The sequence below is a fragment of the Leptodactylus fuscus genome, chromosome 2, assembly GCF_031893055.1.
Source record: "Leptodactylus fuscus isolate aLepFus1 chromosome 2, aLepFus1.hap2, whole genome shotgun sequence".
NCBI lineage: Eukaryota > Metazoa > Chordata > Amphibia > Anura > Leptodactylidae > Leptodactylus > Leptodactylus fuscus.
Genome location: NC_134266.1, coordinates 250,167,485 through 250,189,275, shown reverse-complemented (window position 1 = coordinate 250,189,275; position 21,791 = coordinate 250,167,485). Strand labels below are relative to the sequence as shown.

Below are 21,791 nucleotides of genomic sequence, written 5' to 3'. Positions count from 1 at the left end.
CTAGATCTTCATATACAGTGGATTGTTTAGAAAACATCTGCAGAGCATTGCCTCCATAGAATGGGTCTGAAACTGGATTCAGTTCTTCAGTTGTCCTCATATTTGTCCGTCTATTTGTCCAACTCTATGACTGGAGCCCTGCTCTCCACATTGTATGTAGGCCATTAGCACCAAGATACGTCGTCCACAACCAGTGGTGTTCTCCATTACTTTACTTTTGGCCGAGGTTTAAATTTCAGTGTGTTAAATGCTCCTTCTACAGCTTTCGGCAGGTAGATTGGGTATCGTTCTATCCTTTTAATACTTGTATTCCCCATGCTGCTTCTCAAAGACTGGCTGTATATGGAGGTTCTTAAGACTTCCTCCGTGGTCCTTCTTGGTGCCCGTAGAATCCAGTTTGAATGTAAACTATGTTCTCGGCTACTGGTGGCCACTGGAGGGAAGGAGAACATGAATAATACTGAGGGACGTAGTGAGTAATGGGTACAGATCTGCGTATATGATAAGAAACAAGTAGGGTAAGGTTGTAGTATACATAAATTATGAAGTTTGGATCAGATGATCTCAATAACATGAAATAGAATTACACATGGATCGTACGGGGCTAGATAGTCATCTCTTTGTCTTACAACCTTACGAGCCCAAAATTTCAATCTGTACTTTTTGTACTATTGTCAAATTCTTACAGGACCCGCACGATTCACAGATAGGTACTTATCTAAATAATATGCTACAAGATAATAAAAGAAATCATACCTTATTGATCCCCATTGATCCTGTTCCCATGCCTTCTGGCCCCCTGCCAACCTCAGTACTTACTGCTATAGTGATGACGCCCAACTTGGACAAGTGTCCCCTGCGGCTAATGGCTGGCCAAGGTGCGACCTGAGATCGGACAGAATCTCAACATCGAGATTGGACAACATTGGATCAGAAAAGAAGCATTGCCATTAGTTAATCTTCTGGAGCATGATATCTTATCACAGAAGTCCAATGAAACCTCATCTTGGTTTTTGTGGTGTTCTGTGATAAGATCCCAGTTTAACCAATGGCAGAAGTTCAGGATAACTCTGCTACATCTGTAACCCTGGAGAATCTGACTACACACAGGATCCGTCACCCTAGAACCATGAAAGCTGCAGACATAAAACAGTAGGCAATACATAAGTATAGACAGTTCCTTCTAATAACTATGATGTGAATATTTCACTTTGATTGAATGAATATTGTTTATACACAAACCATCAAAGTCCACGTCCGCGTGCTTGAAATCACTTGGCGCCGTCCTTATTCTCTTCTCCGTGTCCAGTTCTGCAATGACGGAATCAAAGTAAGCTATAGCATCCATGATATCCGAGTTGGGATTCTGCTTTTCATTAGTCTTCGAAACCTGTATATACACAATGAGCACAGTCACAAACGCTTGTAATGAGATTTCCAGGTAGCAACAAGAAGCCAGAAGACCAGAAGTCTCCCCAGTATCGTCACTTCATACTTCCTTTCTGCCGCCATAATCTTTCTATTACTGGTAATATACCTTGAGTCAATGAGTCTGGACATATGGAATGTACATTTTATTTATCGCATGTTTCGGCTGTATATAGTATGGCGTGTACATGTAATGGTACTAATATACAAGTGGAAGAACCAGGTTTTAAGTAACCTAACCCTCATACCAAAAATGCATGTGCAACGTCACCAATAATAATGGGGTCCAGCAGGGCAATGTATGGGGTTACTACTTATACATAAAACTGTGCACATTATAGAGGCATACCCCGCAACTATTATGGGCCTTCTAAAGACAGAGGCCTAGGTTAATAGGTGTATTAGTAGGGGGTGAGATCTCTGCAGGGATCTCCACTGAAATATCCTCTTGGGATAGTGATATGTAATAAGGTAGAGTTGCCATTTAGGCCCGGTTCACAATTGCCTGCCTGCAAGCAGCCCTATTCTTTTCACATGATTCTTGCAGACAGCGCGCGGGAAACACTCGGAACCCATTATAGTCTATGGGGTCCATGTGGTTCCTTACATAACCGTTTTTTAATGCGTTCGGTATTCTGTTCAGGGGGTCCCCAAGTGGACTACCAAACACAGATGTGAACTGGGCCTTAGAAGCCTTGAAAAGTTAGATAACCACAGTTGTGTTCATTGTAATGGAAAGATAGCATAATGAATGGGAAGAAAAACTGCAATAAAAAGTCTAAAACCCCGTAAAATTTAGCTCAAATGGTATTTTTACACTGCTCTTGATACTTTCTGAAAAGAGGACATAGCTTGGGCATGGTGTGGACAGGGCCGTCAACCCCCGTCAGATTTAGTTTTAGTAATAGTCACTCAGCTCAGACCCCATACACACAACCATAGTTGTTTTCAGTCTATCATCTACGATTACGGATATGTGATTCCAGATAGTGTACAGACCCATTCATGTCTATGTCCCCATACACACTCCATATTTTTTTTTACTAATCAGTGTCTGGGCCATATTCCTGCCCTTATTTGCGGTACGAACTTGCCCATACAAGTGTATGGGATCATGCAAGTCATTTGTAGTTTTTTAATGACAGATAACATACAATACGGACATGTTTTTTGAAGAATATGAATCTATTTTTGCCTATCATCTATGTCGATATGGTTGTGTGCATATAGCTTTGGAAATGATATAACTAAGACTATGGTCACCCCTGGTTTGGGAATACCTCCATTGCACTTGAAAAATGCAGCACTTTTCGGACGGAAATACAACAGGCCCCATTATAGTCTATGGCGTTAGAATTGGGCATCACTAGGGCTCATCTAAGCGTCCCCTTACCTTCACATGACCAGTCTCTTGTGGTGATGACTTCTTTCCAGCTTTGGAAGACTTGGTTGATATTGGTGAATAGTCCGATGCACCGGTCATGCACCTTAAGTTATGAAGACTTGCCAAATATTTTTTCCTGAGTGCTAACAGATCCTGAAGGTACTGGAGGAAATCTTGAGTCTTGGCAAACAACCACGCAGAGTCCTCATCTTTGTAGTAGCAGCATCCGGACATCTCAATATTTGTGGTGCTTTTATACTTTTTTAAAGACTCACCAGAAATTTGTTTCCCTTCTCCGACCACATACATAGAGGTACTGCGCACAAGGCGAACGGGGGACAGGGTGCCATTGTAAGCGGTGCTGTCTTCTGTCAGGTCGCGACTGCAAGAATTCGGGTGAAGAGCCGTCTGGATTTTTCTTAACATGATTTTTTCTGTTGTAGAAATATGTGTAACAATATCAATATACATGTGAACCGTCGTCTCCAAAGACCAAAATCCTTGTAGACAAAAACTTAGGAACTTGGGTTTGGCTTGTGACTTTTGCAGATCAGGTTGACCTTGGGTTGTGGATTTCTTCTTCTCTCGGAAGGAATGTTTTTTTTTAAACCAAACCTGTAAATGTCTCAAGGTAAAAGTGTTTTACAACCAGGCTTCATCCTCATCCTCGAGGCACCGCCGCGGGTACAGACACAAAGCCTCATCACTGATACAGTCTGTAGCAGAGGATCTCATGTGTTTTCTCCATGGTAACAGGAAAGCACAGGGGTATCTGGTGTCTGCTTATTGTTTGGAAAGGGAAGAGTCGGATAACCAGATGCAATGTATACTGTATGAAGGAGCCTGACCTGCAACAGTTAACTTATTATACATATATACCAGGATCACTTGTAAGAAATAAGTCTTCAGGTTGCAATTGTATCAAAAGTCTTATCTTCAGAAAAATTTATCTGTGCAAGGAATTGTGTATTCTACCATGCTATTCTATACAGGTATAGGCTGCCAAATTTTTTCAGCAATGTGTGGATGGGATTTGCCAGAATCCCATTCACTTTGCAGGTCATGTAAAATGCTGTGTTTTCGCAACGTGGGGCTTTAGCCTTAAGTCATGATCCTTTCTGCTAAACTAACTTCTATTTACAGCTAAAGCCCGATTCACATGTGTGCGTGGGTTTCCATTTGGGGAGTCCGCTTGGGGTCCCCCCAAACGGTAACCTAATCCGCATAAAAAAGTAGTTACCATAGGAAATCTGTGGACATATGCGCACACCCGGACGTATGCATGGAGTCTTAGGGGCTCATTAGGTGTCACTATCTAACATGAAGAGACCTGTACTATAAAGTATACATTACTAACAGGAGGATCACATGGGTATATTTCATTTTTTGTTTGTGTAGTGGCCCTATAAGTATTGCCCAGTTTTGCACACGTGTATTTTGTATGTCGTTTGTGTGTGTGTCTCTGCCCGTGACTTCATCTGTGTCGATGATCTGCCAATATGCAGCAAAAATGCTGCCGTCAATAGTTTGCCTGCTCCAATGTTTTGGCAACTCTTAAGCTTTCCTGTTCCTCACACCGTGCCTGTGATTGTTCTAGCATCTCAGTAGCTCGCTGATACGCCATATAATGAGCGTGTTGTTGGCATTGATGATCCGCATGCTCCGGTGTTTCAGCAGCTGTCAAGCTGTCCTGCCGCTGAACTCATTCCTCGCGCTGTGCCTGTGATTATTCCAGCATCTCAGCAGCTCGGTGGGACACCATATAATGAGCGTGTTTTTGGCGCCGATGATCCCCGTCAGCTCCGCTTGAGGAGAACTCTGTTGACTTCTGGCTACATTCATAGCTGTTGTTGTTTTAGAATTTTGCAACAAATTAGATTTTCTTTTTCCCAACATGTTTATAAGTAGCAAACTGGCAATTTGGATTAAAGGCGTTTTCCCATTCAGTGTGTCAACATGTTTCCTGGAGCTGATCAGATAATATGGAAATGCATGTACAGAATCCACTGAGGATTAGATGAGTGTTTACATATACTTATGATAAAGCCAGGTCTGTTATCTCTCTGAGATAAGCTGCAGCCAAGAGCAGTGTAATATAGTATGTGAACATAAATTCATAACAATCGCGATGCTATGTCATTTACCAGAATAAAAAGTAGCCTATGTTTTAATCGATGGTTATAATCTATCTATGTGCCAAATTTCATTCAAATCCGTTCAGCGTTTTTTGCGTGATTGACTAACAAACATCCAAAATCCAAACTTTCACATTTATAATATTAGTAGGATAGGATACTTGAGATGCCTGGTACAGATTTTGCTTTGGGGCCCAGATGCTTCATGTAACACCCCTATTTGTTCTGTGATAGATTAAAGGGGTTGACCCATCTCAAGGATCCTATCTATACTGATAGCTTATGTAAATTGAAGACTCTTCCTAAATACTGTATATTGCTTTAGAAATTCTGCTTTGTTTGCCATGTATGTGAATTTATGACTCCCATTGTTTAAACAGCGTTGCTATAGGACCTATAGGACAAGTGACGTCATTCACTGGCTCTTGCCGGCTTCAGCTAATTGCAGTTTACTGATAAAGCCTGGTCTGTTATCTCTCTTTGTAAACATACAGATAACACTGAGTCCATTCTGTCCTATAATCTACATATTATCTGATCTGCAATAGTGTTGTGTTTTCTGTTCAGCAGGAGGGAGGGGAGGGAGAGAAATACATGAAGCGAGAAGCAAACACTGCAGGCAGCCTGGCTGAAAGGCTGAGATGGGAGAACCCCTTTAAGTCCTTGAGTTAAAGACCCTCTTAGATATATGGGTGGGTACAATAAATGCTGTACTGTACAACATGGGAATGAGTCCTACGCTTAAGCCCCCCCATGGATCAAATATTAAGGGTGCGTGAAATTAATATGTAATAACATTCATGGCTATAAAGGACGAATAAGGGGTTAATGATGACACCCATAGCAGTCCCATATGAATCAAAGCCAAAAGTGGATCCTGCAGGTGGAAAAAGTTTTTCCTTTATGTCTCCAATTTCTTTTGATCAATCTAGAGTCTGGTTCCACTTGGAACATGTGGACAGGAAAGCAGTTCACGATCTACTTTCCTGTCTGCATGACTCGTGCAGAGACCATACGGAAAGCACACGGACCCCATTATAGTCTATGGGGTCCGTGTGCTTTCACTGTATATGGCTTGCCAGTGCGTTCAGTAGTCCGTTTGGGGGTCTCCATGCGGACTCCCCAAGTGGATTATCGACGCAGATGTGAACGAGGCCTTAGATATTTCTGCATGTCATAAAATAATGACAGATTCTTCTAAATGTTGTTCCTGAATTTCATGGGGATTTCCACTAGATGGTGATATAATCTGTATGATATTAATTCATCATCACAAACAGGTTCTCACAAGAGAATGATGAGAGATGACAGAAATAGAAGTTTCCCTCACTGGCGTATCTACACTCACCGGCCACTTTATTAGGTACACCTGTCCAACTGCTCGTTAACACTTAATTTCTAATCAGCCAATCACATGGCGGCAACTCAGTGCATTTAGGCATGTAGACATGGTCAAGACAATCTCCTGCAGTTCAAACCGAGCATCAGTATGGGGAAGAAAGGTGATTTGAGTGCCTTTGAACGTGGCATGGTTGTTGGTGCCAGAAGGGCTGGTTTGAGTATTTCAGAAACTGCTGATCTACTGGGATTTTCACGTACAACCATCTCTAGGGTTTACAGAGAATGGTCCAAAAAAGAAAAAACATCCAGTGAGCGGCAGTTCTGTGGGCGGAAATGCGTTGTTGATGCCAGAGGTCAGAGGAGAATAGCCAGACTGGTTCGAGCTGATAGAAAGGCAACAGTGACTCAAGTAGCCACCCGTTACAACCAAGGTAGCCAGAAGAGCATCTCTGAACGCACAGTACGTCGAACTTTGAGGCAGATGGGCTACAGCAGCAGAAGACCACACCAGGTGCCACTCCTTTCAGCTAAGAACAGGAAACTGAGGCTACAATTTGCACAAGCTCATCGAAATTGGACAATTGAAGATTGGAAAAACGTTGCCTGGTCTGATGAGTCTCGATTTCTGCTGCGACATTCGGATGGTAGGGTCAGAATTTGGCGTCAACAACATGAAAGCATGGATCCATCCTGCCTTGTATCAACGGTTCAGGCTGGTGGTGGTGGTGTCATGGTGTGGGGAATATTTTCTTGGCACTCTTTGGGCCCCTTGGTACCAATTGAGCATCGTTGCAACGCCGAAGCCTACCTGAGTATTGTTGCTGACCATGTCCATCCCTTTATGACCACAATGTACCCAACATCTGATGGCTACTTTCAGCAGGATAATGCAATGCCATGTCATAAAGCTGGAATCATCTCAGACTGGTTTCTTGAACATGACAATGAGTTCACTGTACTCCAATGGCCTCCACAGTCACCAGATCTCAATCCAATAGAGCATCTTTGGGATGTGGTGGAACGGGAGATTCGCATCATGGATGTGCAGCCGACAAATCTGCGGCAACTGTGTGATGCCATCATGTCAATATGGACCAAAATCTCTGAGGAAAGCTTCCAGCACCTTGTTGAATCTATGCCACGAAGAATTAAGGCAGTTCTGAAGGCAAAAGGGGGTCCAACCCGTTACTAGCATGGTGTACCTAATAAAGTGGCCGGTGAGTGTATGTCATATATTTATGCCTGTATTATGGAGGAGCGTCCCAGTCTGACCACATGTGTAATGATCTAAATGGATGACATTGTACATGTCTATACTGCTTTCACTGTGATATTACCATAATACATTCCTGTGAAACTAGCTTTTGCTGTTGAGTCGCAGAAAGTTGTTTTCCCCCGTTTTGGTCAAAATTGATAGTCCAATATATCATATCAGTGGGGACCCAACTCCTATCACTCCCCAGCAATTATAGACATTTCTTTAATTGCATTTTTACTCATTCATATAATACATGGCTATAAATATTATTGCAGTGTATCATGTCCTGTGTTTCACTTGTAGACCATTGTTAGATCCTAGGCATCAGAGTTATCTTCGATCCCAGCCATTAGAGCAGAGTGTCAGCTCTTCTGCCAGCCCCATAATCTGTGCCGTATTAGTATGGAGCAGAGGCGTAACTCGAGGGGGTGCAGAGCACGCATCGGGGCCCAGGAGCCTTAGGGGGCCCATAAGCACTGGCATCAGTACTGAGATTGCAGCTTCCATCTGGCCCATAAGCCAAGGAGACCCACAGATTACCCGAACCACACTAAGGTGGATTAAACTCCTTAGCACCCGCAACCGTCACTATCAAGAATTCACTGTAAGAATGAGGTAGTGGGCCCCGGACAAAAGATTGCACCGGGCCCACAAGACTTTAGTTACACCTCTGGTATGGAGTGAAAGTGAGAGTCTTAATTACCCCACACACACAAGACAGGTGGAAAAGTGGACAGAGCCGGACTCTCATTATCTATCAGGAGTCCTGTGACTTAGGTGGCATGCACATAACCATGTGCGAGCCGCTGGTTGTGGATGAATGGCATGGGCAGCACATGGATTACATCCATGCGTCGCCTGTGCTTCCGTGGGCCCATTCATTGGGGCCAGTGAGCACGATTGTTAAACCGGACAGAAATAGGACCGGTTCTGAATTTTGCGGCACAGGCTATCGGCTCGAACATGGATTTCTGGAAATCATAGTCGTGTGCATGGGCCCATACAAATGAATGGGTCAGTGTGCACTCCGGGATAAAACCTTTACTCAAAAATCTTGCTCTAAATCATATAAACCTATATATCAAAAAGCTTAGCTTTTCTCCCTCTATTACATCCAGTTTTCAAATAAGAACCAATAGGGGCTGGCGCAAACTCTTCAAGGGCCCCACAGTAGCCGTATAGTCTGCTCCTATAGTACATATACCCTTACTCAATAAGTTACATTGTCATACCATTCACTGAAAATGGAAAGTGAAAATTCTCCAGTATGTGAGCACAGATGCATTCATGCACACAGATACAGAGTGTCATTCATGGAGTGATCTTGTTTTCTGGAGGGTTGTGACTATACGACTATACTTACTCTGTAATCTCAGAGGATTACAGCACCTTGGGGACCAAACAAGTATAGGAGCTCATCCATAATCCTCTACTGTGCCATTGTGGTGTAGACAAAGGGCGGACTTAGCAGTCACCACTGGTGATTCTTATGGACCATGATATAAAGACATGGTTCATCCACAATGAATCTTTACAGGGGTACAATGTATATGGCAGCAAACACTCTGCTGTACGATGATGGGAAATGTCTATAGTCACGAGCACCATATTTACAAGAGTATCTAAATGCAGATCCGCCTATGAATTTCAAGCAGCTTTCGGACAAAGTTGAATCCAAGTTAGGTGGTCTTATAGTAATCTTATGCAAATCTATGGACAATCCTATGAGCTAAAAATCATTCCAGGCTCTCCTCTAAAACAGGTCACACACATTAGAGGTATCTTGGCCAAAACCAAGTGTGGCCACCCAACTAATGTGCATGGGAAGGAGCGTCACTAGGAAAGATGAGACCCTATACAAAACTTTTGACTGGGCTTCTCAGGCTCCCTTTTACTGCCACCTCCACTATATAACAACCCCTTTAATGGTCCTCACGTTGTATAAAGCTTCCTTTCCTAGCCCCCATATGGTATAAACTCCCTATCCTGGCCCTAATGCTGTATAATGTCCCCTTTCTGTGCCTCCATATAATATATCTCTCTCTTACCTGGCTATCACCTGGTATATTGCCCCCTTTTCCTGGTCACCACATGATATACCATCCCCTTTCCTGGCCTCTACATAGTATGATGCCCCCCTTATTGCCCCATAATGGTATACTGTCCCATTTATTATGCTGCCTCCTTTACTGCCTTCAACATAGTAATTGACCACTTTATTGCCCCCCCAAAAAAGTATACATTTATTGGCCCCCATGCAGTAAGTGGCCCCTTTAGTGGCCCCATACAATCAATTTTGGCAGCTACCTGTTCCAGCATATAACAGCCATTATTCACTTACTGATCCCGGCCCCTGTACACGGCCTTCTCTGCTTCCGCTTTCTCTTCAGCCTTTAGGGGCCCAGGGTGCCACATATTATGTTGCTGACCCTGTTTATATGGAGAAGTGATGTGCGACACACAGGGTCCACTGGAGACTGAAGGGGAAGCAGAGGAGGTATGTTGAGGGCAGGAACATTGGGGGAAAAAAACAGCTGACTGGCACGGTGCCGCACCTCCCATGAGGCGACCTGAAGCGAGCGCTTCAGGCGGCACTATGCCAGGGCCACGGGGAGGGCGGCATTTTTGCTGACCTAAGCCAGTCCAGGACAAGCTGTCATGGACTGGCTTAGGGTCACCATCACCGAGCGGTGGATTGGGGAGGCCACTGGCGCTCCTCACGCTCAGGCAGAGAGCAGGTCTTCTCCCTGCCTGCTCTCTGCCTGCTAAAGACGCTTGCTCCGCTCGGCCCCCCCTTCACTCGGCCCCGCTCCACCTCCTTCCACTAGGCCCCGCCCCCTCCGCTCCGGCGGCTTTCTGACGTCCGCTTCAGGTGGCAGAAAGCTATGGTTCACCCCTGCTGGCACCCCAAAGTTGCAGTTGCTAAGGCGGCTATGATGGTAGGTACACCCTCTGTGTATGGGGTTCCAGATTCTTCTCCAGTGGCAGATATCAGGGGACATAATCAGTAAGGTGAATTGCAACTACCCAGCCCTTTTGATCATGGGGAGATAAGTAGCCGCCTGACTGTCTCGTGGCTGAGCATGCATATGTATAAGTTTAGTGGAAAGGAATAGCTGTTGACTGACCAAGCATTTAGCTGACAGTTTCTCATGTGTATGGTCAGCTTTACTGAGAATCCTTTGCCTCCGGCAGCTATGTGCTTACTTGGGATATAGAGCCCATCTGTCCTTGCAGTTATGGCAGCCTTTGTCTGTGCACTTCTGTGTGAACTTGTGGTGGATGTCATGACATCAGGCAGCTGTGCATCTGGAGAAGCAGTGCAGGTGTGTGTTTCTTTAAGGAGAGAGACATGTTGCGTTGTCATTTTCCGGCTGCGGCGCTTTATGGTGGCATTTATCAGGTAAAATATAGTATAAGAGAAATTAAATATTCTACGCAGGATTCTGTTTACTAGATACATGACATCCAACACGCAAATCCAAGGCAATAATGTGGAAAAGGAAACTTTTAACAGAAATCTCCAGCTTTTTTTGTTGTAGATTGTGAGCCCGTACATTTTAGTTTGTCTATTAGTTTGTCTTTGGAGTATGGGAGGAAATCCACACAAACACAGGGAGAACATACAAACTCCTTGCAGATGTTTTGTCCTGGGCAGGATTTGAACCCAGGAGTCCAGCACTGCAGTGCTAACCACTGATCCACTTTTTTACCTGTGAAGTCTCCAGCTTTGTGAGAGTTTTTGTGCTGAAAAACTGCAAGCAGTTTTTAGTTGCAGTCATTCGTAGGGTCGTGTCAATATGCAACTCACCTGTTTTTCCAGCTGCGCTTTTTACAGAAGTTTGCTGAGTTTTCCTCTGCGGACTTTCTGCTTCCATTCTACCTATAGGGAACCTGCCAGTGTTTCGGTAAGTATAATTGACATGGTACAAGTTCCCAAACCGGGACAGTATTGAAAATCTCAGCATTTCCACCGCACGTATTTTTCTGCAGTGACTGTAAAACGCTGCAGGTTTTTTTGCAGCATTTCCGCTGTGGCCAGACTGTGGTTTTTACGCCATGTGGGACCCCGGCCTTAAAGTCCAAACAGGGTAAAAACATAAAATGGCTACAAGAAATTCTTTAGCTCCAATGAAAAAACTTAATAGGACACGGACCTACGATTATGAAGGAGAGGGGTCTCGGGGGACCTTCCAGACACCAGGGCTAGGTGTGACTGCTGTGTTTTCACTGATATAACTCAGATTTCTATACTGAATCTCATAAGGCTTGTAGAACAAATGTTATTATTATCTTATTATGGGGTCCAGTGCAAGAAAGTAAAGGAATGAAAACCGCAATGAAAGTGGAAAAAATTGTTAAGGTTTCGAAAAGGGCGCACAAAAAAGATCACTGACAGTCCTGACCCTCATTCATTTATGGACAAGCTTTAGGTAGCCCAATAAACAAGGCGCCTGCTGTTTTCCAATGGTCCCTGTCAGAGAGAACTCAAATTGATGCTGGGGAATGTGTCTGTAGCAGGAAAGGAGCATGTAGAGAACACAACATGGAAGAAGACCCGACCAGACCATCACGTCCTCTCATTTACATTCTTCACCTAATACAATAAATTCCTTATGCTGTAACATTCCTTACGTCTGTTCTGTTTATTTCTCCATAAACTAAGCAACACGGCTTGGTCATTATTTTACAAGAGGACATTTATCAGCACAAATACCATTCACCAGCACAGGTCATTGCCGCCACTTACATAAGAAAGAAGACTTTCACTGAATCCAAACTAATGGGACCCTGCGGACACCGCTCATATAGAATTGTCTCAGGACCTTTCTCCCAGCAGCCATACATTGTGGATTTATGATATTTCATGCGTGTGGTCTGATAAAAAAGGTATAAGCAACAGTAGTGGCCATTATTTTCTAATGCTGTGAATAGATAGTTACAAACATTGCGTAAAGATGGAAAATAATATTCAGCCAAATTGTTATGGATAATCTATTATGGAATTTCTGAATTGCACAGATCTGATGACAGCACTTTCAATGTATCTATTAATATAATAGTCAGAATCTTTGCAATTGTTGCAAATTGCTTGCAAATGTATCTTTTGATGAGACTTTGCATTAATTGGATTGGAGCTCTAGGCTATCTAGCTTCTTCTGAATTAAGCCCTGGTGAGTGTGTTTGACTCTTTTCGGCTGTGCACATACATAAGTGGTTGCTTTCACAGATAAAGGTGTCCCCTTGCTGATCTTAGCCAGCCACTGCCCTCTGAATGATGATGACGCTCATCTTCATCATCATAAAAAAAAGATGATGGTTATAGGGCCCTGCTAACCAATGAGCACGACTATCAGTATTGTTGGAAGTGTTTCCTGTTTACAAACTGGACTCGGGGAGTCAGCGGTGAGAACATTTCTTATTGCCCACCACTTCTAGGATTCCCGCTCCTTCTCTGCGCCAGCTATGCTCTGACGTAGACTGCATTGGTGCCAGGAGCAGAGAAGGGAGTGGGGAGTCCTAAGGGTACGTTCACACGGCGAAAACCTTTCCTGCCGTGTGACTTTTTAGCTTGGTAAGTTGCGACGGGATGTCAATGCAGTGCATCGGCAATCGGTTGTGGCTTCCCGCTCCTGATTAGGCTGACTGAATGGTCTAATCGGGAGTGAGTCTTGCGCCGCGAACGCCGGGGCTGAGTCAGCAGCGGAATCTGTGGCAAGATAGGGCACTCACTAGTGGAAAAAAAAAGCGAGCGCTCCCATTGAAGTGAATGGGAGCCTTTTTTTGCACGCGGATTTTGAGGCGTATTCCACGTCAAAATCCGCCTGCAAAAAACTCCATGTGAACTGACCTTAAGAGAGGTGAGTACTGAGAAACATACTCACCGCTCACTTCCTGGGCCCAGTACTGTGTGGGAGCTTGGGGCATTATATTGTGCTGATGCTCGGTGCATTATACTATGTGGGAGCTATAGACATTATACTGTATGGAGGCATAATGGGGCATTATTATACTGTATGGAGGTATAATGGGGCATTATGCTGTGTGGAGTCAACTGATGGAGGAATATACTATATAGGGGAACTCCTGCTCAGCAAAAACCTGTTTGTAAAAATGGTGTATGCCCCTAATTTTAGTGGTAAGATTTTAAAACCCAACAATGCTCATGACTGGCTCAAGACACAATGATGAAATGATACAATGATGAATTGAGTACAAATAATCCATATGACCATGATAGCTGCTCCGCTCACAGCTCTGAATCCACAATGCAGTAATGTATTGTTGGCCCTTGAGGTACAGGCTTGAATATTGATACAATACATCTATGTGTTTGATTAATTCACATTAGTACAATGACATCACAATCACATTGTAGATCATTGCCAGTTATGTAGCAGTGCATTGTCTCACTTACATTACACAGTATAGCTTTGTATCTAAGTATTCCAGTCCTGATGTCAGCTCAGAGAATGGTACACGCTGCTCCGATACAATGAGCTATAATATATATCTTTGTGTGGCTTGTAACAGTCTTTAGCATGCTAACACACATTACCACTCTGTACAATTGGGACCTCTGTCCATTAACGTGAATATGTCAGCTAAATATACTGAGATATGTAAGGAACAGCAGAGTACCCCAAAAGGTGCATTCTCCTATTAGCCAAAGGGCACAAAAAATAATGTGCTGCTGTTTGGCAACAGGAGCAATATATATAGTAGACACATAATAGGGGAGATTCATGCAGACTGACCTCCTCATAAATCAGGTGCACCCTCCAGGGGGCTGTGTGCCCGTACTGAAATCTAGCTGACATATTTTGAGCCATCATTTTTGCCAGTAAGTAATCATAAACCTGGAGGGGTTTGTGGTGAGGAAAGTGGCGAGGGCGGCATAAAAAGAAAAAAAATCATACATTTTTGCACAAAAACCCTCCTTGTGCAACTTTTGCATGCCTTCTACACCCGAAAACTTGCACACAGAGTATAAATAATCTGCCCCCCAGTTAGGTGTCTTAGGGTCAGTTCACACATGAAAACCGCCTAGCTTATTTGTGCGAGGTAAAAAACCTCGAGGAGTTTTTTTGACGCTGTTTTTTGCATTCCACGCGGTTTTTGACGAGGTTTTTGACGCGGTTTTCGCTAGCGGTTTTCGCTAGTTTTTTTTTTCCTATATGTGCTATAGAAACTGCAGGCGAAAACCGCGCGGTTTTGTGTGCAAAAAACCGCGCGGTTTTTTACCGCGCGGTTTTCGCCTCCCATTCACTTCTATGCAATTCTTCAGGCGTTTTCCGCCTGAAGAAAGGTCATGTCGCTTCTTCAGGCGGAAAACGCTAGGAGGAAAAAAAAAGCTAGTGGTCTACATAGACCACCATGTTAAAGGAGAGGTTTTTGAAGCGAATTCCGCTGTCAAAAACCTCCCCTTTGCCCACGTGTGAACTAGCCCTTAGGTGTTAGGCCAGTCTACCAGCCCTTAGAATCCAGTAATACAGATATAGGTGCAGCATCCCAATTTATCTATATTTATATTTTTCAGCTTCTCTTTTGTTTTTTTTCCTATTTTATGGCGCTTCCCACTGTGGCCTGGTATCCCCTTCATTGCAGGAGGATTGGAAGTCTCCAGAAGACAGATAGTAGAGATTAGTCCTGGCAGTGGAGTGGACCTTGCTGAGAGACCGTGTAGGCCCAGAGAGATGTGTTGGGCTCTTGAAGTCACCTGTCTATGTTTCATCGTTACAGACCTAAGACAAGGAATATTTGCAGTCAAGATCCCTGAAGGGAGAGAAGTGCCAAGTTTGGAAGAGAAGTGGAGGTTTCCCAGAACCTCACAGCATGGAGGTAGACAGGGTGCAGACGGACTTATTCACACTCAGCCTCCATACAAATATTCCTAGGCATCGCTCTGACCAAGTCCAGTACCAGTAACCACCAGTGGAACTCTGAAATATTACTCCCACCCAGGAAGCTGAATTGGTTCCTTGTTACCTAAGTAAAGTTACATCATTGGTTCAACTACGCTACTGCCTTCTGAGTCATTCCTGCACTTACCATCAGGACCCTTCCAAACACCATCACTGGCTCAGGGGAGGACCCTCCTCTAACTGGAAGCACCCCAAGGAACTGCCACCACCATTGGCTACACTGCAGACCCTCACAACATTACCCAACTTGGCAGGTTGTCAGAGGAGCCAGTTGAGTGTCACTGGACTACTGTTGGCAACTATGACCACTATTCCCATCCACCAGTTCCCTCCATTGGGTTGCGGCGCAGGTAGCACTACAATGATGATCCATATTGAATGATTCCTGTATGTGTCTCTATTAATGATTATTATATAAGACAAAATACACCGCCCACCCCTGCAGACAAGATCTAAACCCCAAGGTCATAATTTGCGTAATACGATAGTACTGAGCGACATTATGCTTAGAAATAAGAGAACCTCATTAACCTTCCTTTACCCTTAAATAGGTGACATATTAGGTGGCAGTGACAATCACAACGCACCATGCGTTCACTTACAGGGGTGATTTATATATAAGGCTAATAGTAAAGTGTGATGGGGTCTTGTGAACTCAGGTATACAGACTGACCTGCTTAGCATTTATTCTGGAGAAAGCGTCTTTTTCTAATTCTATTTAATCCCCATTAAATTCAATCTTATAACTTAATGAATAGGATTTGGATTAGGTGATCGTACATGTGCCCTGTATATATCCTCACACCTTTCTACAAACGTTATATTCCTCAAAGGTTCAAAGAGATGTTACCATGAAATATTCATTTATGAATTGGATTTATTCAATATACAAAGAATTGTTCTAACTATTATCATAGGAAGTGAATCATCATGAGAATGGGGAGAGAAAGCGTTCCGATTGTGAGGTAAGACACTACTTCTATGTGAAAGATGGTTCCTGCACCAACATGGAGGGGGATCTTTACTGTAAGAACAGTGAGAATATGAAATTCAGAGAAAGTTCAATAAGGATTGCAATGTCTTTCTTGAAAGTGATAATATACGTGCCTGGCTTTTGGAAATGTGTCATTGATCCAGGTATTTATTCGGATTGCAATATTTGGCCAAGGAAAAGATTTTGCCCCTCTTAAAAAGGACCTGTACTTTCTGCAAAATATTCAAGCTCGGGATCCATTTATAGCCCCAGTGAGTTATATTAAATCTGTCGGGCCAAGGTGTGAACGTCTTGGCTCTCCTTGATTTGCACAATGCAATGGACAAGGCAGAAGAAAAGGTGCCTCAATATCATCCCTCCATGCCAGGAAAGGGAACGCTGAATTTTCCCCACTATTTCCAAATTTTGATGTTATGTTATATGAAATTTTATGTCATATATTATGATGTGCATACAGTATGTTTGTGTAGATGGAGGATGAGCCTGTATGAGTTCTGTATAGATAGGGGATTGGTCCTCAGATCCATGTTTTCTGGAGCCAAAGAACCTTAGTCCACTGCTGCTCTGCTGGGGTCAAAATCCACATTTGGGGAGGCAACATGGTGGCTCAGTGGTTAGCACTGAAGCCTTGCAGCGCTGGAGTCCTGGGTTCGAATCTTGCCAGGTACAACGGATGCAAGGAGTTTGTATGTTCTCCCTGCAAAAAGACGCGCATTATACTCAATGGCTAACTACATTTTACACATGTATTTTTACACGTGTATAATGAACAAAATGAGCGGAGTGTACACAGAATACGCGGAGAGTAAACTCCAAACACCCCTAATGGGGTCCATGTGATTTCTGCACAAAAAAATGCAGAGAGAAAAGTTCTACTTGCAGGACTGAACTCTCCACATACATCATGCAGATAGGGGAACGGAATGGCCCGAACGCAGATATGAACCAGGTCTAACTTGAACATTGAAGTATTGGTAGCGATGACAGGTTGACTATTATATAACGGCTCACAGGAGCCTTGAAATCTTATGAGCACCATAAAGACTGGGGCTACAGTGTTTTTGACCTGACAGGAGGTGAAACTGTGTCACTGTGCTATAATTTTTGTGTATTTTATGGCTGTACAGGTGTTTTATGTGTTGGAGGTACACACTGAATGAAAATAATATTGTTCATTGCGCTGGCTTTTGATCTGTCACTGCTACAAAGTCGCCTTATGTTGCCCATTGCATTTTCACAGCAGTGACTTTCATCTGTCACACAGCGTTGCTTTTGTCACCTTTATAGATTTCCTATATGTATGAGACATTCACCACTAAAAAGCACAAAAAATTTCATCTTATCCCATTTCTCAGCCCTCAGCCTATGATGTAGTCCCCATCCTGCAGGTATTTCTTCAGTAGCCCAGATTTTCCTGTATCCCCCCCCCTCCCCCATAGTGGATTCCTATGTAATTGGTTCTCAATATACTTACACTGTCTCTAGATTCCAGTTTTCTAGATTCCGGGAATTCTTTGCCTCTGGAAAAGTCATTATTTTTCCCTACTGGATAACTGAAAAATATTTTAGCCCTAAATGCAGTTTTTAGAATGGATTCTTTTTGTGTAGTTTTATGAGTGAACACTTACTAGAGAAAGTTAATATAAATATAATATGCTTAGATATTTCTACAAGGATCCTGGAATTGATTTCATCATTGCAAGTGAGAGTCCACAATACATTTACTACAGAGCACCAGGTCCGGGGGGATATCGTCACTCCATAGGGGGAGACCACCATATAGGTGTGTGGAGTCTTATTAAGCCATTAGCTCTCCACTGTGCAAGGGATCATGGGAAGAATATGCAAATCTGTCTTCCATGATGTAATTAGGAAGACAGAGCCTCAGTGTGTGCACACCAATAGAGGGCGCTAGCTGAGGATGTGCAAGTCTGTCCTCCATTATGTAATTAGGAAGACAGAACCTCAGCCATGCACCCCTATAGGGGGCGCTCCCTTTAACATCATGCCTGACCTTCCAGAGGCCTTGTGTTCGCAATGATGCTGGGATTTTACCAGGTTCAGTATCTCAACCGAGGACGGCCGTTTCGCTGTGTTTGCATCTCTTCAGCCCGGTGTAGTGAGTACTGACCTGGCAGAGCACCAGTGAGGGTTCTTATTACCAGGGCATGTTAAAGTGAGATCTGCATTACATAGAAACTAAACATTATCCATACAGACCATTATCCTCTTACGTCTGTATGGGACTTGAGCCTCTTGATCTCTACAATGATGTCCTGATCAAGAACAGCAAGAAGATACCTTGAAAAGTAAGAAACTGAGAGGCAGATTAAGGCTAAGCTCAAATCTGCATTGGCTGCTTTATCTACATGAGAAGCGGGCATGACCAAAGGTATCGATGAACAGCACCTTTACCTCTACCACATCTCCAGCATGTAAGGCAAAAAAGTGCCGTAACTAGTGTTTCCTCCAAAGACCCAATGGACCAGGGTCAGGGTCTTTTGACACAATGGCAGAACAGCAATGGATGGGAGAGGGGGCCGGACTGCTACTCATTGTACATACCCCCTGGCTCAGAGACAAATATAAAATGTGTTTCAGCCATAATGTGATTATTAGCTCAGAAAAACTGGTAGTACACAGTGTATGAAGGCTTATACAGTCCTAGAACAGGTTGACCAGCAAGATCCTGCACATATTTCAACTTTTCATGAAAACTCAAGTAACCTTAAGAATGGGTACTATTGTGGGATAGAAACACAAGTGTCACAAGTGTATAGATTCCAACCAATGGATACCCCCCAATGGAATAAGAGAGAAATCCTGCTCTGTTTGGGACCAGGATTAAGGCTGGTCTTACACGGCCGTAATGTAAGTCTGCAAATGGTCCGGAATTGAGGGTTTTCAATTGTGGACACGTTATATTCAATGCGGCCTCTTACACCACCGGATATTTTATCCGTGGTGTGGCCGGGCCGCAACCGTGGTCCGCAATTTATAGAACATGTCCGTAATGGCGGTGAATTGCGGCACTACACGGACTCGCCCATAGAACTCTATGGGCAAGTGCGGCAGGACATGGATGTCTGCGGAGTCTATGATCTTGATCAGCAAATTGCGGACCATACATTCAATACGGTTGTGTAAGACCAGCCTTAACTGTATAATGTCTACACTGGGCAACACAAGATAGGTGAGCACTACATAATAAGATTTGAGTTCATGAAGAGCAAGTCCTCCAGTTTCCTTTGAGCAACAGAGTAAAGTTTGCATTAGCCTCGCTGATTTTCCTGCTCAAACAAAGGAAAGCTGGAGTGAATTAACCATCTTGAAGAAGGAGGTAGGAACATGAGCTGGAAGAGTTGAAATAGCTATAATGCACGAGGCTATATATTCATTTTAAACAGAGTACAATGTCCCATCCAGAAAAACATGCCCTTCATCTATCTAGAGCAGTGGTTCTTCACCTTGTTTGAGGTACCGAACCCACCAGTTCCATATGCACATTCACTGAACCCTTCTTTAGTGATAAATCAAATATGATTTTTCTTCAAAATTCAAGACATAGGTATATGTTTTTTTTACTGGTACACAATATGAACCGTGCATAGGGTCTAGGGTTCGATCAAACTCTGGTTAAGACCCACTGATCTAGAGAAATCTGTATGGAAGGAGTGGTAACTTAACGTGAAGATTGACTCCAAGACCTAAGCTTCTATTTGAAGCTATATAGTGCTACAGTAGAAGGCACTTGTGAAAAGATCAAAAATTCCTGCATCAAGTTATATAATAACAAAAAACTTGAGAGTCCAACAAGATCTTTGGTAGTAGAGTTAAAATACAGAGACATGACCTAATAAACCATACGTTCTCCAAGCCCACTCTTTCAACCCTTTCCCAACATCACTGGGTCTCCGCTGTATTACAAGCTGGAGACCTGGCAACAATGCCGTCATCAATGACCGCTCTGATCACGGGCATTAAATCCTTAGATGCTTTGGTCAAAGATAACCGAGGTAACTATTTACCGGCGGTGACCATATTCGTGACAGAACAAGAATTGGGGAAACTGTGATCTCTTATTATGACAACCTGGAGCACCTTGAAGGGTCTGTCTTTAGTATAATTCTACTGTTATATAAACTGTATGTAATAGAACTCTATAGAATTTCCAGTATACTGCAATGCAATGCAGTATATTGTACTAGTGATCAGACCCTATGAGGTTCAAGACCCTCTAGGGAGTCTAAAAATAAAAGCAAGAAAAAAAATATAGAAAATTTTTCATATCCGTTTTGCACCCGAGGGGCAGCCATTTTCATGGATCCCTCATACATTAGGATCCATGAAAATGGACAAAAATAGTGCATGACCTATCTTTTTATGGTCCGTGATAACGTAACATCAAAATATCGATCATGTGAAATTAATGCAACCATGTTAAAAAATCAGGCGTAGTAGGGGCCACACGGTGGCTCAGTGGTTAGCACTGCAGCCTTGCAGCGCTGGAGTCCTGGTGTTCAAATCCCACCAAGGGCAAAAAACCATCTGCAAGGAGTTTGTATGTTCTCCCCATGTTTGCATGGATTTCCATCCCATATTCCAAAAAAGACATACTGATAGGGAAAAATGTACATTGTGAGCTCTATGTGGGGCTCACAATCTACATTTAGAAAAAAAAAAAAAAAAAAAAAAAAAATCAGGCGTAGTGAATATAGCATTAAACTTTGCGCACAAGTGTTCAGCCATTGCACAGTAGTGATATGAAGGCTTCAGGTACAGAGGTCAGTGATGCATGGTGAATACAGGGCGGGTGAACCAGACTGAATTTGACACGGTTCTCCACCACTTTACTGAATAGAAAAATAGTATAGAGCCTTTTGGAAATAAGTCAGAAGCAATGCAAATGAAAAAATGTCATAGTAGTTGGAAAAAGTGTCAGGGGTTTTCTAATACAATGGTGCCATGTAGGAAAGAACAGAAAACCAATAAAACTATTTCCTTTAATATCAAGGGAAGAAATACAAATAGCGAATGGCGAATAATGAAAACCAAAGTTAATGAGACAAAAAGAGAAAGAATAAAGGAGCTTTCCTCTAGGAACTTACCTGCTAAATAATGCATTACAAGGTCCTCTTTAGGGATTTTGCTTGAAGACTCATGAGCACAACAGATGGCTAATGTAGGGGACAGACATTAAATAAAGTGGAAAATGAAGCTGTATTGAACATCACACAGTCTGCTCATTTCATAACGAAGAAATAAGGCTCTGTTCACACAGTATTTTAACTTAACTTTAAGTGATACATCTGGAAAATCTCTCAAC

The 21,791-nt window shown here is 43.1% G+C and overlaps 2 protein-coding genes across 2 annotated transcripts in view; one reads left to right on the top strand and one right to left on the bottom strand.

Annotated features, from left to right (window-relative positions):
* Positions 1-206: 206 nt before the first annotated feature.
* On the bottom strand, positions 207-3,238 carry C2H13orf42 (chromosome 2 C13orf42 homolog). The gene is made up of 3 exons (XM_075262961.1): positions 2,822-3,238; positions 1,243-1,390; positions 207-433 (listed from the first exon to the last, which is right to left on the bottom strand). The coding sequence occupies exons 1-3, from the start codon at positions 3,236-3,238 to the stop codon at positions 207-209; spliced, it is 792 nt and encodes a 263-aa protein (XP_075119062.1).
* Positions 3,239-16,343: 13,105 nt separating this feature from the next.
* Positions 16,344-21,791, top strand: part of FAM124A (family with sequence similarity 124 member A) — a 58,057-nt gene continuing 52,609 nt past the window's right edge. Inside the window, exon 1 of the mRNA XM_075262959.1 lies at positions 16,344-16,436. Coding sequence (XP_075119060.1) covers positions 16,402-16,436 — 35 coding nt within the window. The 5' untranslated portion in view covers positions 16,344-16,401. The remainder of the gene's footprint in view (positions 16,437-21,791) is intronic.

Coding starts and splice junctions, on each gene's coding strand:
- C2H13orf42 (XM_075262961.1), bottom strand. CDS start 3,238: ATGTTAAGAAAAATCCAGACGGCTCTTCACCCGAATTCTTGCAGTCGC. Junction 1,391..2,821: donor AAGAGACTGGTCATGTGAAG/GTAAGGGGACGC, acceptor GTGTATATACAG/GTTTCGAAGACTAATGAAAA. Junction 434..1,242: donor CGCGGACGTGGACTTTGATG/GTTTGTGTATAA, acceptor CCTTCCCTCCAG/TGGCCACCAGTAGCCGAGAA.